We start from the raw sequence: 15618 nt of genomic DNA on the forward strand, positions 1-15618 counted from the left end.
AGCACCCCTGCACAGACAAATATAAAATGTGCACACAACTGTACATGAGAAGTTTTCTTCAGCTGTGTTTGTAAGTTGATAGCAGGTTATTCCTAGAGTCAGAGGCACATGGTACGAAAAGAGTCAACACTACGCACACGTGTGTTATCACGTTAACACCACATCTTAATTCCACTCATTGGTAACCCTTTGGCCTGAACCTTGCATGAACCTGTTATCATGGAAAATACATGCAGTGTTAAGTTTTTAGTGGCTGGAATACAAACATCAAGCTTTAAAATAATCTGAAGTCCAAAACAACACCGGCGTCCTGCTGTTCATCTGCTCTGTGTGCATCAAAGTCAAGGAGGACTGCAGATAAAGTTACAGTGAAGCAGCTTGTACCCTAACAACTGGAACAGGCCTCCAAAAAAGCCAAGTGTTAAATTTGAACTGCAGCTGTGCATACTCAGCTTTTAAAAGCCACTGTGATCGTCCAACCAGCCCGAGCTTACAGTTCCAAACATCTTACTGTGGGCCTTGTCCGAAGCACATGCTCAAAAGTGAAAGCGCAGAGGCCTTGAAAAAAAGAAGAAGAGGAAGAAAAAAAAAAAAAAGTCAGTCTGGGACCCAGTATGCCAAGCATGGGGGGCTATTTAGATGTCAAGAGGTGTGTGTGATGGTAATGGGGCAGATGAGAGAGGAGGGCTGAACAGGCCCCTTTGCTTTGAGGATTCTCCATTGCCGCCAAGACCTGTCCAACTCCACCGATCCCACCCCACCTCAAAACCAAGGTACAGACAAGATCAAAGAGGTCTTGACTTTTGTGCGCACATGCCTGTGTATGCGCTTGTTTTTGTCTGTTCCACTTTTCCAGGGCCTTTGGATTCGACAAGCATACGGCTCTCCATGATGGTAAATAGACTGCAAGCTAAATAGGATTTGGAGACTAGAAAAGTACCTCCAGAAGATTTTCAGACAATATGATTATCTGGAGTTCATTCAAAGACACTGCAATCTTGGTCTCTGGATGAAACAGAAACACAGCATGTAAGGTGATTATTTGTTGGGGAAACAGTGTACAGGCAAATCCCCGCTGCCGTACAGTGAGATATCTCTCCATCTAATACTATACATAGCTCACCTGGACAGGTGCGGCAAGCTGTATGAGTTCAGGAGTTGATCTCACACCTCAGGCACTGATGAGCTTGCCAGGACAGTGCGGTTTGGGGGATTACTATAACCTACCATGCTGGCACAGTCAAACACATGTTTAAAGAGACATCAAATCAAAATAGGTGCAAAACAAACTTGCGCATAATGTGACTGCCAAGACCGAGATTATTCAGAACACACAGAACCACAAATACACACACACAAATGCGTGTGTGAGGCATACAAACTATCATGGGCAGGAGGGGCAAAAAGGGGAGAGGGGGAGGGGGGGGAGATGGGCATTTGAAAATAATTAATGGTGTGTGTCTGAGCTGTCACTCAAGACACCCTCACTTCCTGCTCCTGGTGACATGGGAGCCACATCAAAGACGGAGCTGACAGGGGAAATCCCACCAGGGCACCGCTAGACAGTCTGGAACAGCCCCAGGAGGTGTTTGTGGGAGGTTGGAGTGTGTTTAGCATGTGCGTGTCTACGTGATGGAGAGGTAGGACAGCATGCTGCAGAATGGGTGGACAGGAAGACCAAGGCGTTATGTGTATGTCTGAGTGTGCAGTTGATGTAAACACACACAAAGTTAACATGTGATTTGACAGTAAACACCGCTTGTAGTCTGGCTTTCATATAACTGTAACAGTAGAGTCACTTTTCCATCAGTGCTACTGTATTTAATCCTGAGTCTGAAACCAGATATCAGGCCAGCCCCGTCTCACCCGCTTACACCTACCTGTTGCACATTCCTGGTCCGCCTGCATACAGAGAACTGGCTGAGGTTGCTTCAAAGCAGCCCCTCGATGTTCATATAGAACACAACAACACACAGACACAGACACAGACACAGACACATACACATACACACTCACACAATGCCATTGCCATTCTTTATATTCTCTGATTACCCAGTGACTGACGCCTGGGTCATTATTTTGACCCTGTCCTGTCACCTTTGTCACAAAGACGTACGTGTGTGCACACACACACACACACACACACTTCAGGGCATGTTTGTTGTTCATTATTTAAATTGTGAATCATGGCGAATGATATTTTGCCTTCCTTCACAGCTTCATCACACAGGCTGTTTCTAGCACACACACTCCCCAGTTAACTTAGACCTGCCCTGGTTACTTATTTACAAACCTCAGTGTCTATTTCCTCCTGTACATTAACGAAACAAAGGCAGCGCAGACTAAAGTGAAATAAATGAGCTGCCCGGCAAAAGAGGCCAAGGGCCACCAGCACAGTAGCTATGGTTATACTAAGACTTGTCATGTATCCAAGCTTAGAGTCATTAACATTCTCCTAAACAAGAGCTAGAGTACATCTGGATATCCCGTGCACTAACACATGCACGTACACACACATACATAATTGGAGGGAACTCAATACTGTCCCTTTTTTACGGGCCAAACTCTGCGCTTTGGATGACAGAGACATCTGATCTACATTCCACCCCAATTCCCCTGACAATGTCTGTGTGTGTGTGTGTGTGTGTGTGTGTGTGTGTGTGTGTGTGTGTGTGTGTCAACCTGAGCTTGAGAAGTGGTTTTATACAGTGTAACTCTTCATTTCAGAGTAAGATAAAGAAGATGCCGAATGGTGACATTTTTCTGAAAGTTAAATTATCAATCAGTTACCCGAGTAGAAAAGGGGCATTTTAAATAGCTGACGTCAAGTACGGGTGTGGCAGACATGCGTTTGTAGTAGAGACTCTGAAGCAAAGAAGCTGGCGAGGAAATGATAAAATCCACCGAACCCCGACAGCATCTCGAGGCAATTATCACCCAAGTCGCAGAAAATTCACAAAAAATAGATTGAGCTATGAGTTATGAGCCTGGCGTTTGTAGTTCTCTTTGTGGTTCAGAGGTGTTCGAGCCCTGACATGTGAAACTCATCAATAAAATCTTTCATTTTCCCCATCTGCCGGATGTCTCCTGGTATATCTTATTGTAAAAAGAAAAAAAACGTCTTGGGGAAAAAGAACAAATCAAAGCCCAGAGTGACCTTAGGTTACACTCTTTCAACTCATTACTATGTATAACAACATTAGCAGGACAAGGAGACTCACTTTCAACATCATGCAAACCCAGGCAGACCTGATTTACATTCCCAGCTTGTGTTTTCAAGTAAGAAATCTCATTCCTCTCCTCACCTCAGACTGAACCCAAAACTGATGCTATGAATAAAGAGAAAGATAATAAAGTCAAACAGTATTGATAATAAAAACATTATCACCTTTGCCCACCCTCCTAAGGGGATAATCAGTGAATAAGATTATCATAAAACAGCACTTTAGCATCTAGCATCACAGCACCCTCAGCCAGGATTGGGTCACACTCGCTGTTTGTAAATCCATCACTAAGTTTGTGTTTCCTTGCTTAGTTCTCATTCATGAAGTTTTAAACAAAGGTAATTGAGCTAATTGTGTTAGTTTAGTGAGATGCAATTTGAAATCATCCAGTTTACAACATTACAAATATGAGGTCAGGTACGTCGACAATATTTAATATTAGCTGCTTCTTTTACTCTTCAATCTAAACAGGTCGTACATTATATACAAGCTAATGTTCGCTATGTCAGTTGGAACAGTTGTTCCTGGCAGTTTGTATTTAGTGACAACTACTCTCAATGTGAGAACTAGCTTCATGGTGCAACGCATTTTTATTTAGTGCTGCTACAATCTCCACCTATATTATGACCCGTCTTATATTTGATCTATTTGGTGCAAGAAAATGGCAGAAATGCAGCTTCCTCAGCTACTCAACTGTTTTGTAACCTGCAGTGTGAGTGAGCAAGAATGAGACTCACCTACTGACGGCGCCCTCCTGTGATGAAGGGGACACTCCAGGGTGCCCTGTTGAGTTCGGCCAAACATGGCGGAGTAAACGGCGATCTGCATACCCCGCTTGCAGTTCAGCCTCATCCTCTCCTCCTCGCAAACCACCTTACTCTTATACTCGTCTGGAGACACGGAAAGAGAGGATACAAGATGTTACAAACCAGCAAAAAAGCACAAAAGGAAAATAAGATAATTGAAGCAATTTTGAATTTATGAATATTCCATTAAAATATCAGCTTTCTACATGATTTGATTCCTAAAATGCTATAACAGAAAAAAAAACTGTCTTGCCTTGACCACAAAACAAAACATTAAGTAAACTGTTGGTTGTCTTTACATCAGAAATGACATTTTCAGATGAAAAGGAATGATTTCTTTTTGATTTCTTTTGATTTTTAATTTTTTCCCACAATGTTTATTTTATCAAACCTCTGTAGAGCAGCTTGTAATAAGCACAGAAGACAGGACCCTAGCTTAATTCAGTGTAAACAGGCAGAAACAGAGGTAGAGTTGCTCACTGGACATGTAGAGCCATGCAGAGGCATTCCTCACACACATCCAGCCACAGTGACCTGTGACAGCCAGAGCAGCTCCGCTGGCCAACAAATAAAAACACAACAGCAACCACTTCTACAACCGTGTGGGGAGTGGAACAGGAATGCAGAAAGAGGAGAAGGCACAGAAAAGGGGTCGTACTGGTTTGTCATATCTTTTGGTGACGGATTCACTCTTGTTCTCTCTTACTCCCTCCCTTTTCTCCCTCACTTCCTCTGTCCTCCATCCACCTCTCCTTTCAGAGGCAGTGACACCTGCCCGTTGCACCTCACTAACACCCCATGCGGCCTTTCTCTCTTCCCCTGAGAAGTCATTGCTTAAGTGACAGTGAACAAAGAGCTGTTGATTGGCCCCGGGGTCCGGTGGAGAAAGAAAAAGTGGGGAGGGCAGGGGGATCAGTGGATTAATGCCCACTTCTGGTCACTCTAGTGTGAACTGTTGCACAGCTCAGTGCGGCTCGGCTCAGCACAGCACTGAGCCATGAATGGAGACTAGAATCTGGGTGGGATCACTGCACTGTTGTGGCTCCCCTCTGGAGTGATACTCTTAGCTTCCTGGCTCACAGGGAGAGCCAAGGAGAGGGATAAAGGAGGAGGCACGCAATACATTTTTTTTTCTTTTAAATTGATAACAGAGAAGACAACAGAAGGAAAGACACAGACAATGTGACACATAATTCAGTGTAGAATTTATAGTCAAGTTAGATGATTGGATAAATTGATCAAACCAGAAGTACTGAAATACCCTTGTATGGTGAAATTTATTTTTTTCTTATTGTCAATAAATCCCATGAAAATATCAAATGCAATGAATTGATCCAAGTACCAAGTATGATATGCATGGCTTATTCCTCCACTGTTGTCTCAAGATTAAAACACATCAGTAAGCCTCATAGTTGCACTTGGTGACATGTTCCAATATTATCACAAACATGGGAACTGTAGTTTATGAGTCAGTTCCACATACAACATCCTGGTGCTGTAAATACTCACTAGAGCACCCGATGTGTTTTAACCAAACGACACAAAATAGTTCCCAACAAATAAATTTTTTACTCCTGTTTGAGTAACATTAACTAAAAAAAGATTTATTTGTTACCCATTACCAAGATTTACAGAAAAATATTGAGAGATGGATTGACTCACTGTTGTTCTTGGTCTTTCAATGGGATTTGTTTACCTTTGTTTAACTGTTTCCTTTAATTGCATTAAAATAACTTAGTGTAATAAACTCAAATGAGGAAAAAACATGCAGACAAAATGTATTTCAAGTCTAGCACTACCTGATGCTTTTGCAGGTGATTTTTTTCTTAAAGAAGCATGATGTAAAATCTACAAATGCTCTGTTTTTTGTGCACTTAAAATCTGTGTTTCAATATGGCAGCACCTAAGCTTGTATGTGGACGTGGACAAATACAGGGCAGAAAAGATATCCATGTGATGGTCATTGGTTGTTATGAGGATGGTCAATACAGCCTAAGCCTTCCTTCTAGCTTCCTTATAATAATCAGATAGCTGCGGAGAAGCACTAGAGTTGTTCAATACACTGATTGTTAATGATGGAATTGGGTTGTCCCTTGTGCAAATGAAGTGACCCCACCCCTGGTCTATTTCTGACTAAATGTGGAAGCGTGTGAGAAAAGAGAAAGCATGGTCCAAGCACAGAGAGAGACAAGTGTGTGTCATTGTCAGGATACAAGGTGACGAGGGACTTACTAGGTCTGCATTTGTACCAGACAATGAGGTATTTACTGCTGCCAGGACACTGGTCTGTCCCAAACACGCGGCTGTTGACAAGGACTTGACAGCTCCTTCTGTCTTGGCACTCGTCCAGCATTTTCTAAAGAAGGAAAGAGTGACAGAGAGCGGGAGAAGACCAAAGATAGGTTTAGAGGAAGAACAATAAGCCAACGATGTTGAGACCAGCAGCAGGCAAACCTAAAACCACTTCAAACAGGCTGCTTATAGCCATGGGAATAAGGAGGAGAGGAGCAGGTAAGAGAAAAAAAAGAAAAGAGAACAGGAGAATGAAAACTCTGGAAAGCTCCATTCCACTCATTTCCTGGCATCCGTCTGCTTCTCTAGTTTCATCATCTTTTAGCCTGCTGTATCCCAGGTGAGCACATTCCAACACACTACATTCTCTTGTACTGAAATCCCACTCGCTGGGGGAATGACAGAGGGGATTCTGTTCAGAGACTTTCCCCGAATTTAACATTAAAAGAGAAGCATTAGTTACAACAGATCATGGAATGCAGCACTGGGATCTGTGGTTGGTGCAGTACTGTGAGGGGAAATAAAGGACACGATCTGTGGATTTCCCCTATAAACACACCAAAAAACACATGTAGGTCTTCACTGTGAGCGATTTCACTGATTAGCGTGTGTACACCACAAAGATGAAATGCACTGGATCTATTACAAGACGTGTACATGCCACCTGGTTGAAGAAAATCCAGGATTAATGATGAAACAATGAATCAATTCATTGATTGTCAGAAAATAAATCTGCATCAATTTTAATAATTACTTAATCATTCAAGTGAAAACACAAAGAAAAAATAATATATACATATATATTTTTTTTTTTTTAATAGATGTTTTTTCATAAAATAATTACAAAGATCTGTACATTAATCCACTATGAAAACAATCATTAGTTGCAGCCATAGCTGGGATACCCATAAACTTTACATGGAGAATTTATGCTGCAATACCCGCAGAACAAGGGGGATGAACAGGTGGTGGAATGAGATTCTTCAGGGTTGTAGTAATGTGACGTATAGTAATGTGGGTGGCGCAGCAGTCAGTAATTCTCTCACTTCAGCACAATGCACTCTCTGTGTCTGTGCATTCATGGCTGCCCTGTCTATTATGGAAACGGACGGTGTTTAACACTAGAAGGCAGGGGGACTAAGAATACACAAAACAACTGAATGAATGCTGAACAGGATGTGTTTGTGTGTGGTTGTGTTGGTGCTGCAAAGCGGGGCTTCTAGTCCAGCCGCATCCCAATTTAGGAGAGGATGCTAAGGCAAAGACCCCATGAAATCGCTTTGTGTCAGGGGAACATACAAGCCCACTTCCTCTTTACAGAGTGTAATTTGCCGGAAAACCTCTTCACAAAGCGTTACATAATCAGTGGTCCTCCGAAATTTAACCCTTGGCCAATTTGACCATTTTACAGGACACTTTCTCCCAGGAGGATTTGCAGCCCAAAAGCAAGGGCGTGTATGTGTGTGAAGGGTGAACTAACAAAGGGGGGAACGAAATGAGATCCAAGTTTCAGATACATGGGAATCTCTTTTAATACTAGCTTGAAATTATAACAGGTTGGATTTCTAATACAAAACTCTATCTGGAATGTGTGAGCTCAGTTAATTACCTGTAGTGCAGTGGATACAGAACAATATCGATCATCCTCCCGGGCGTCGTAAGAACTGAGGAGGGCCTGGTAGGTCTGAGGGCACTGCTGGAAGTCAGACGCACCTCTCCTTCCGTAGAAAGCTGATTGGACGGTGATGGTGGTGCGAGGCGGGCAGCGAACAGACAGGAAGTCTCCGTCACAGGCCTGCTCGGTGTAGTTCCTCAACACTTTGGACAGGTAACCTATAAGACAGCAAGATGCCAAATCAGCTGTTACCATAAGCACTTTGACCGTATCTGAATGCATAAACCTTCCTGATATTCAATTGCAGCCCTTTAGCACAATCCACATAATTTCTATGTGTAGCACAAGCATCCCCGTGCAAGCAAATACAACAAAAAACCCCCACTCTAAATGCTTCATTTCATTGCAGTGGAACCAACTTGCTACCACCGTTTTGCCTTGCCTGGGCTAATTCACCACTTTTCCCTCATTTCATGCTACTATCATATGCAGAAACAGTTGCTAGCACGCAACAATCTCCTCCATGATCTTTTTCATTCCATAATGTTGTGTTTCCATGGACAATTGGTAGTGCTGCATGTCAGCAAGCCCTGACAGATAATTACTTACATCTAAAAGACACCTCCAGGCCAAGAATACCGCAACAACAGGAGGAGAGAGTGCAGCTTTAGCTTATTTAGCTGGTAGCGTCAGCCCTCCAGTCATGGCTGTAGAATAAAGTGTTTTATATTAAAAACCTACCAAGGATGATTTCTAAAGCCAGTTAACATAAAACGATACAGTATATACATGCCTGTCGGATGTTCCCCACAGATTTACAATAGCACTCTTCTGGCAATATGATAGTCAGCTTATTTATATACCAAAGAACAATTTAATAGACCATTGGTTCTGGTAGTATGATAGATTGTTGTTGTCTATCTTAAATGTCCCATATTGTATAATGTGAGTTTTCCATGTCTTTTTGGATTATAAAACAAGCCTAGGTGCTATAATACTACTGTGAAAGTATCAAAGCGTTCAGTCCACAAATAAATGCACACGACTTGTATTCAGAAACTGAGCCTTAAAACGAGCCGTCACGACTTCCCTAACTTTGTGATGTCACAACAAAGCAGTCACCGCTCTCAGCTATGCCCATCAACACTTCAGATATAACATGGAAAAGTAAAAAAATGGGACCTTTAAAGCTTTTAATTATGTAAGCTATGTACCACCTTTCAGGCTCGATTTCTGTTAGGTTATCAAGGTTGCCAGTACCCATGTTTACTTGCGCCACACAACCAGCTGGTATCAACGATTATGAATAGAAACATTATATAAACCATTTAATGGAACAAGCACTAAGTGAACTTTCATTTAACCTCAGAGGCTGCTTGAAATCAAATAAAAGCTCTCATTCTTTAAAAACACTGACGTCTCTCAGCTAACTCTGCTTTCCCATTAGGAGTCTTTGAGAGCTGCCAGTCGGCCTGTCAGTCACTCAGAAGAGCTGAACCCCATCACAAAGCCACCATTAACATTCCAGCCTGTGAGAAGGAAAATGCAGATAAAAGGAGAGAGCTGATCCCCTGGCCACCGTCATATAATGTCTTTCTGGACTTATCAGGCCCATTTATGAGCTGGCTGCTGCAGAGGAGAAACAAACACTTCAGTTGTAGCTTCTCCCATTTCAATACTTCGCTGCAATTGCTAAATTCAGTACTTAAATTAATTAAGCTTATCGTTTTGTCTCCAAATCTATGTGGTTCATCTAAAATTAAACTAAAACTGAGACAGTTTTTGTTAAATCATGTAGATCTACTTTTGGACGACTAAAAACAACTTGAAAAACAAGCTCGAGCTTCCTGGCTAAGTGCTCTGCAAACACATTTACAAAGAGTCAACACACACTCATGCTCGCACACACTCACAGAGTGGACACACTGTGATTCAATTACCTTTATTTGGTTAGTGTTTGTTAGGGAAGAGGAAATCTCACAGAAACAGTGTCCTCTAACTCACACACCAGCACACATGCACTTACACACACGGACACACACAAAAACACACACATTGTCCCCTTATCACCATGGCCACAGTTAAAAGGAGGAAAGGAAACAAGAGACATTCCCAGTTTTCAAAAGGTCAGCCTCTCTCTAAATAGAGATGGTTATTAAACCACCATTGCTCACATTAACAGGTTTCCACCTGTGGCTGGGTTGTGAAAATAGAGAACAGGTGCAATCCTATTTTAAGTTTACTTAGAGATTATTTGCATGCCTCAAAGCAATTTATCAGAATTACAAACCAGCCAAAGCAGGCGCCTTTATGTAACAGCTTGGATTTATATACATTTTTAATATTATTGCAACCTACAAATACATATTTATTTCTCTGATTGGCTCAATTGCTTGTTACCAAGCTGTTGAACTACATTAGAAATCATACATTAACCTTAAAATAGTGATATATGAGCATTTAATTTGGATTTAACTGGTGAAAGATTTCTTTGAACAACTCAAATGTATTTATGACCCAATTTAACATGACATAAAAGCATTTTAATTTGACTCATTATCCTTAGTGTGATTTACAAACTGCACTGCTGCGAGTTTGATACTTTCTCTTAATTGTGTCGGCTTAACTAGTTTCTCCCCCTCCACAGTTATATCCAGCTCACACAAACACACACAGGTCTGCTTTGCCTGCCACATTCCACACAGGGTGAGAGGGAACTTGGCAATCCCCCTGGCAGCAAGACCACACACGCACACACACGCACACACACACACACACACACACACACACACACACACACACACACACTCACGCACACACACATGCATACAAAACGTCAACACAAACAACGTGGTACGAACAAGCCTTGTTGCTTGGGCTCTCCGAGCCAGGGTGTGTGGTTCTGGTGTAACAGTATCACATTATTAGGGCTGTCTCTTGGCAAAGCGCCAGTGCCATGAGAGACCACGAGTTTAGTGCAGCCCTCCAGTTAACCGGAGCCTCGGGTACAGTGGTGTAACCATGGAAACGGCCGAGGTTATGAACGGGGTGAAGCTGAGAGGACTGAAAGATAGGTGATTGAATTTGCTCGGGCCACTTGGAGGAGGAGGTGGAGGAGGAGTTTCTTGAGAGAAAGGGATCCTTGAGCAACAGTTAGAGCACCACAAACACACCGATACGCCTTCCTCCACCCTACACAGCGAGACTGTGGGTAAAAGGCAAACAGATTATCTCACACAAACCCTCAGGTGATTTCAAAAGAATCCATTTCTCCTTTTCGCCATCCCACCCTCCTCCCACTCTCTCTCTCTCTGTTTCTCTCTCTCTCTCTCACTCTTCCTCTGGATCATCACTATTGTTCCCTTCACTCTACCTGTTGACTGAAGTCTACTTTCGAGGCCAACAAATCAGGCTGGGTTAAGGCACCTGTGTAAACCGCCCAGCCAATGACAGGTGTCCCTCAGAGGCAGAAGGCTGAACAATGCTGGAGGAACACCCAGGCGTCTCTCCTCCTCCCTGTTTCTTTTCATGTGGGGCCAGACTCCTTCCTTAACTAGCTCCCTGCCCTTTCCCTTGACAAAAGCGCTGCACTATTATGTCTGCCGGTTTGTTTATTCGGCCATTAAAAGACAGGAGGTTGCGGTCGTGATGCCGTTCGTGTACACACAGGTCACTCTTGTCGTGAACGCGATTGAAAGGTCCATTTAATCTCTGCACAAGCAGTATAGGGATTTGTTATAAACATAGACGCAGGAACCTGCACCTGCCTTTTGGATCTATCATCCCGACACAGGTGGGATTTTGTCATATGATGCGAGAACGTCCACGTTTCAGCTTTAATCGCAATCTTTCAGCCATATGTAAAGGTAGAAATCAGAGGCCCTTGTTATTATTATCGCCTCATTTTTGGTCATGTGAGGACCCTGAAGTCGGGCCCAGTGATAGAGAGGGTCAGGAGATTAGTGATGGGCCACTGTGTTGTGTCAACATGACACTGAAAGAAGCCTGTTGGAGAGGGATTTACTCCCTGGGAACCGCTGATTAGTCACAACCTGGTGCAGGTCACATACCAGTGCAGAAACATATTCATTCATTACTAGGAAAAACTTATATAAGGTGTTCTCCTCCTGCTGGAATCCTACCTGCCTCTCCTTTCAGGTCAGGACTGGGAGGAAGCTCTATAACTAATTCTCCTCACGGTCCACTAAGCTGAGGTGTTCAGTGTCGACTGAGAATGAGCATGACAGGTATTCCTGACATGAGCTGAGGGGCGGGTGGGAGGAGGCGACGGGAGAGTGGAGACTCCAGAGAGGCAGTTCAGGTAGAGACTCTGTCTGTTACTCATGCTCAGGGCTTTCCCCCTGCTTTTGAAAGATGCCGCCTCCTCCTATTGGCCTGGGCTGGAGAATGAACAATGCACTGCAGCATGATGTATTACTGACTGTGTTATAATACTGCAGGCTTAATGCTGCTTATTATTCAGCTGCTTACTCCTTTAACTTTTATGTTGGTTGTCGGGTAATGTTTGCAAAGCCTCTAGCGTTGGGTAAGAATTTACAATATTGCTGAGTATTAGAAGATTATAGCTTATCTTAATGCCAACAAAGTTTCTGTTTACACTGTAGTTTAGAGATAATCAACAGGCTGTATGAACTGCAATCTCTTTAAAAAAGATCAGGCATCTATAATAAAGATATATCTGTAACAACACCTCAAAATGTGTTCTGTGGAAACTAAGTGGCCAAGAGGTTCTTGAAAGGTACAAAATCAAAGGCTGTATCGCGTTTCATCTTGGTACATTAGGTATTTAGGCATTTACAGTTTTATGACTTTATTGGTGTTATTTTAAGCAAATTATAGCCATCAAACCATCAAATGTTCAAAGATGCAGAGCTGCAGGCCTGCTGCTGGAGAAGGAATTCCCCTTTAAGTGGTGATTAGTGGGAAAAAGCAGAGGTTTCCCTCAAAAGACGCAGGCCGCGCTCTGGCAGCACTCAAGAGAAGGCTGGTGACGATGAGGAGGGGAGGAACAGGACGATGAAACGCAGAAGATGAGTGATAGAGAAAGAAAGTGGTAGATAAAGACATACTGGATCCAAAAGGACACCTGTTGAATAATCAAGTGTTGATTCAAATTCTGAAAAGAGGGTGATGGTTTCAGGTGGATGAGAGGGAAAAAGTGGCAGTCTACTGGTCATGAGAAAAAGAGCGGTATGGAGAGAAGAGGAGAGATCTTTTAAAAAGCGAAGCCGTTGCTTACAGGATGCGGCAGCAGAGGTCTAAAGGCCAGAGCTTGGTGGCTTTAGGCCCTGTTGTAATTACTTTTCACCGCAGACCACAGAGGCGGCACAAGGGCCCGGAGCACGGCATGGCATGTAGATAAAACAACCACTGGTTCTAAATTATATGTGGTCAAAACTCTGCATTCACCTCTTCAGACCTTAGCTTTAGCCGAACGTATGATACACGAGCTGAATGGGCCAGGTTGATGAGGTGTGCTGACATTAAATGAGACCTCCAACATGTGAAGAAAAACACAAAAAAAAACACAAGTTCACATAGATGCCACAAAGGACACACTGCCACACAATGGACAATATGTCAAAGGAAAGCTACAAGCTAATGCTGCTGTAAACAAGCCAAGTACAATCCTCACTGCGAAAGCCATTAAGATTTGGGGCTAAAAAAAAAAAAAGAAGAAAAAAAGACACATTCCTAAAATACACTGCATTCCTCTGCTTACAATACATTAGTCTTGGTGCCATAGTCACGTTTTGGATTAGCCTACTTTCTTGGTAATTCCATCATGGGCCAGAAAAAGAGCATAGAGATATTTTGCTACAGCCTAAGCAGTTAAATTTGACATAAGTGACAGAGGGATTACCTTTCAGACTACTCAAGTACTGTAAAATGTGCAGCTCAATGAAAGTTCTGAAAGTGCTGCAGTTCGTGTTGAGTGAACGCATTGAAGATTACATGCATGAATCTAAAGACACATGCAGCAGCTTGGCATTTTGGGACAGAACTTGCAAATATTTGATGCACTAATGAGATCTGACACTAGTACAAAGTGTACTGAAAATACCTTAAAGGCCCTGACAACCTGTTTTCTCAATCAGCTTCTAAAGATACACAACAATGGGGTCCTACATAAATTAAACATTTTCTTCAGGAACAGTTCTGGTTCTTCCAATGAGAGACATTTGGGAGTAGGGTGACAGTGTTTTCTCATTGTTTTGAGGGGGGCAGGGCTTGGGCCATCACTGAGGTGGTTCAACATTTGAATCGAATTGGTCTGTGGCTTGTTTGGTCACTGTCAATCAAACCTAATCAAACCACAACCCTGTTCTGATGATGGAGATTAGCTGAATGTTTGATTGTTAAACTCTTAAAAAAACAACACCTAAGAATATTTAGGTATTATCTTATACATGTTCTTCTCTGTCCTTAGTCCTGAATGGTTAAAGGAGCTGTTTGTAAGTTTTGCTATTGCTACATAGTCTTGCCAAGAACTTCGGCCATTGTTGCATTTACAATACAAGAGGTTATGTATGTCCTCTGAGCAGCGCTACTTCTTCATGGCAAACTGGACGCTACAGTGACTCGTAGCTAGCTGGCTACAATGCTAACTTCAGTAGAAGAAAAATGTGAATGTAGAACAGAAGCAAAACAAAAGGGTTGATTTCCCACTGCTGGAGACAGCTATTGGAGAGTAAAGGAATGAAGTTTGAACCCCCAACGTTTCTTCTAGACTGGTTAGTGAACAGCTGTTAATGCTAACGCTGGCTGGGTAGCAATAGCAAAACATACAGATAGCACCTTTAATGTTTACATTTTTAAATACGTTTTGAGAGGGTTCAACCTTTTCTATTGTATATTACAGGACATACAGTCTTGAAAACCTTCACACGGTCTGTATAAAGATGATATACAAACTGCTCAAGATGCCAATTAACTGGTGAGCTCAGTCAGAGTGGCAAATTGTGTACAAGGAGCAGGGGCAGGTTTGTATTTACATTAGTAATGGGCACCACTTGATGGCTGAAAGTGCATACTTACTGAACATGTTAACAGACACATACTGTACACACAGTTACTGAATGGGTGGGGGGTGGGGGGGGATCAGCTGAGAAGGCTTATTCACATGAGGTTGGCCCCCTGGATTTAACAGCAGCATTGGTTTTGCTCTTTGACTTCTCACTAAAACGACCTAAGAAACACAACTTTAAATCCAATCCCAGAAGATCAACCTCTTTCCCCACAGGAGACAGACCCAGCATGTGCTTCACTCTGCTATCAGACTTCACTTGGGACTGATCAAACAACAGCGAATGGAAATGGGAAGAGTGTGGTAGAAATGAAGGAAGAACCCGAGGAGAGGGGAAAAACAACATGATAGAGGAGATCAGAGGCAGAGTAAATAGAGTGACTAACAGGTGGAGATATTGAGATTTAAAAGCATGACATTCATTCATTCATGTCGAGATTTGGTTCATTGATGTTCTGCAGTTATGTGGTTTGGAATCCAGAGACAGAAGACGAGTGTGTGCTGACACGTTCAGTTCTTTTTAAATCACCACATGGGCTTGCCTCACAGTTGTGTACCGATATCCCCAGGTGATGATTCGTCTCCTTGATTTCAATGGCAGTCAGTTGCTAAGTCACCCCCCCCCACCCCACC

At 42.7% G+C, this 15618-nt stretch overlaps 1 protein-coding gene across 1 annotated transcript in view; it reads right to left on the reverse strand.

Annotated features, from left to right (window-relative positions):
* The window catches only part of eva1aa (eva-1 homolog A, regulator of programmed cell death a), a 72724-nt gene that overhangs the window by 44888 nt on the left and 12218 nt on the right, over nucleotides 1-15618 (reverse strand). The window contains exons 2-4 of the mRNA XM_023414868.2: nucleotides 7932-8155; nucleotides 6263-6386; nucleotides 3962-4114 (exon numbers count right to left, since the gene is read on the reverse strand). Of these exons, the coding sequence (XP_023270636.1) occupies nucleotides 3962-4114; nucleotides 6263-6386; nucleotides 7932-8155 (501 nt within the window). The remainder of the gene's footprint in view (nucleotides 1-3961; nucleotides 4115-6262; nucleotides 6387-7931; nucleotides 8156-15618) is intronic.

This window comes from Seriola lalandi, unplaced genomic scaffold (assembly GCF_002814215.2).
Source record: "Seriola lalandi dorsalis isolate HSWRI2012SDOR001 ecotype SW California unplaced genomic scaffold, Sedor1 jcf7180002054544, whole genome shotgun sequence".
NCBI classification, from domain to species: Eukaryota; Metazoa; Chordata; class Actinopteri; order Carangiformes; family Carangidae; genus Seriola; species Seriola lalandi.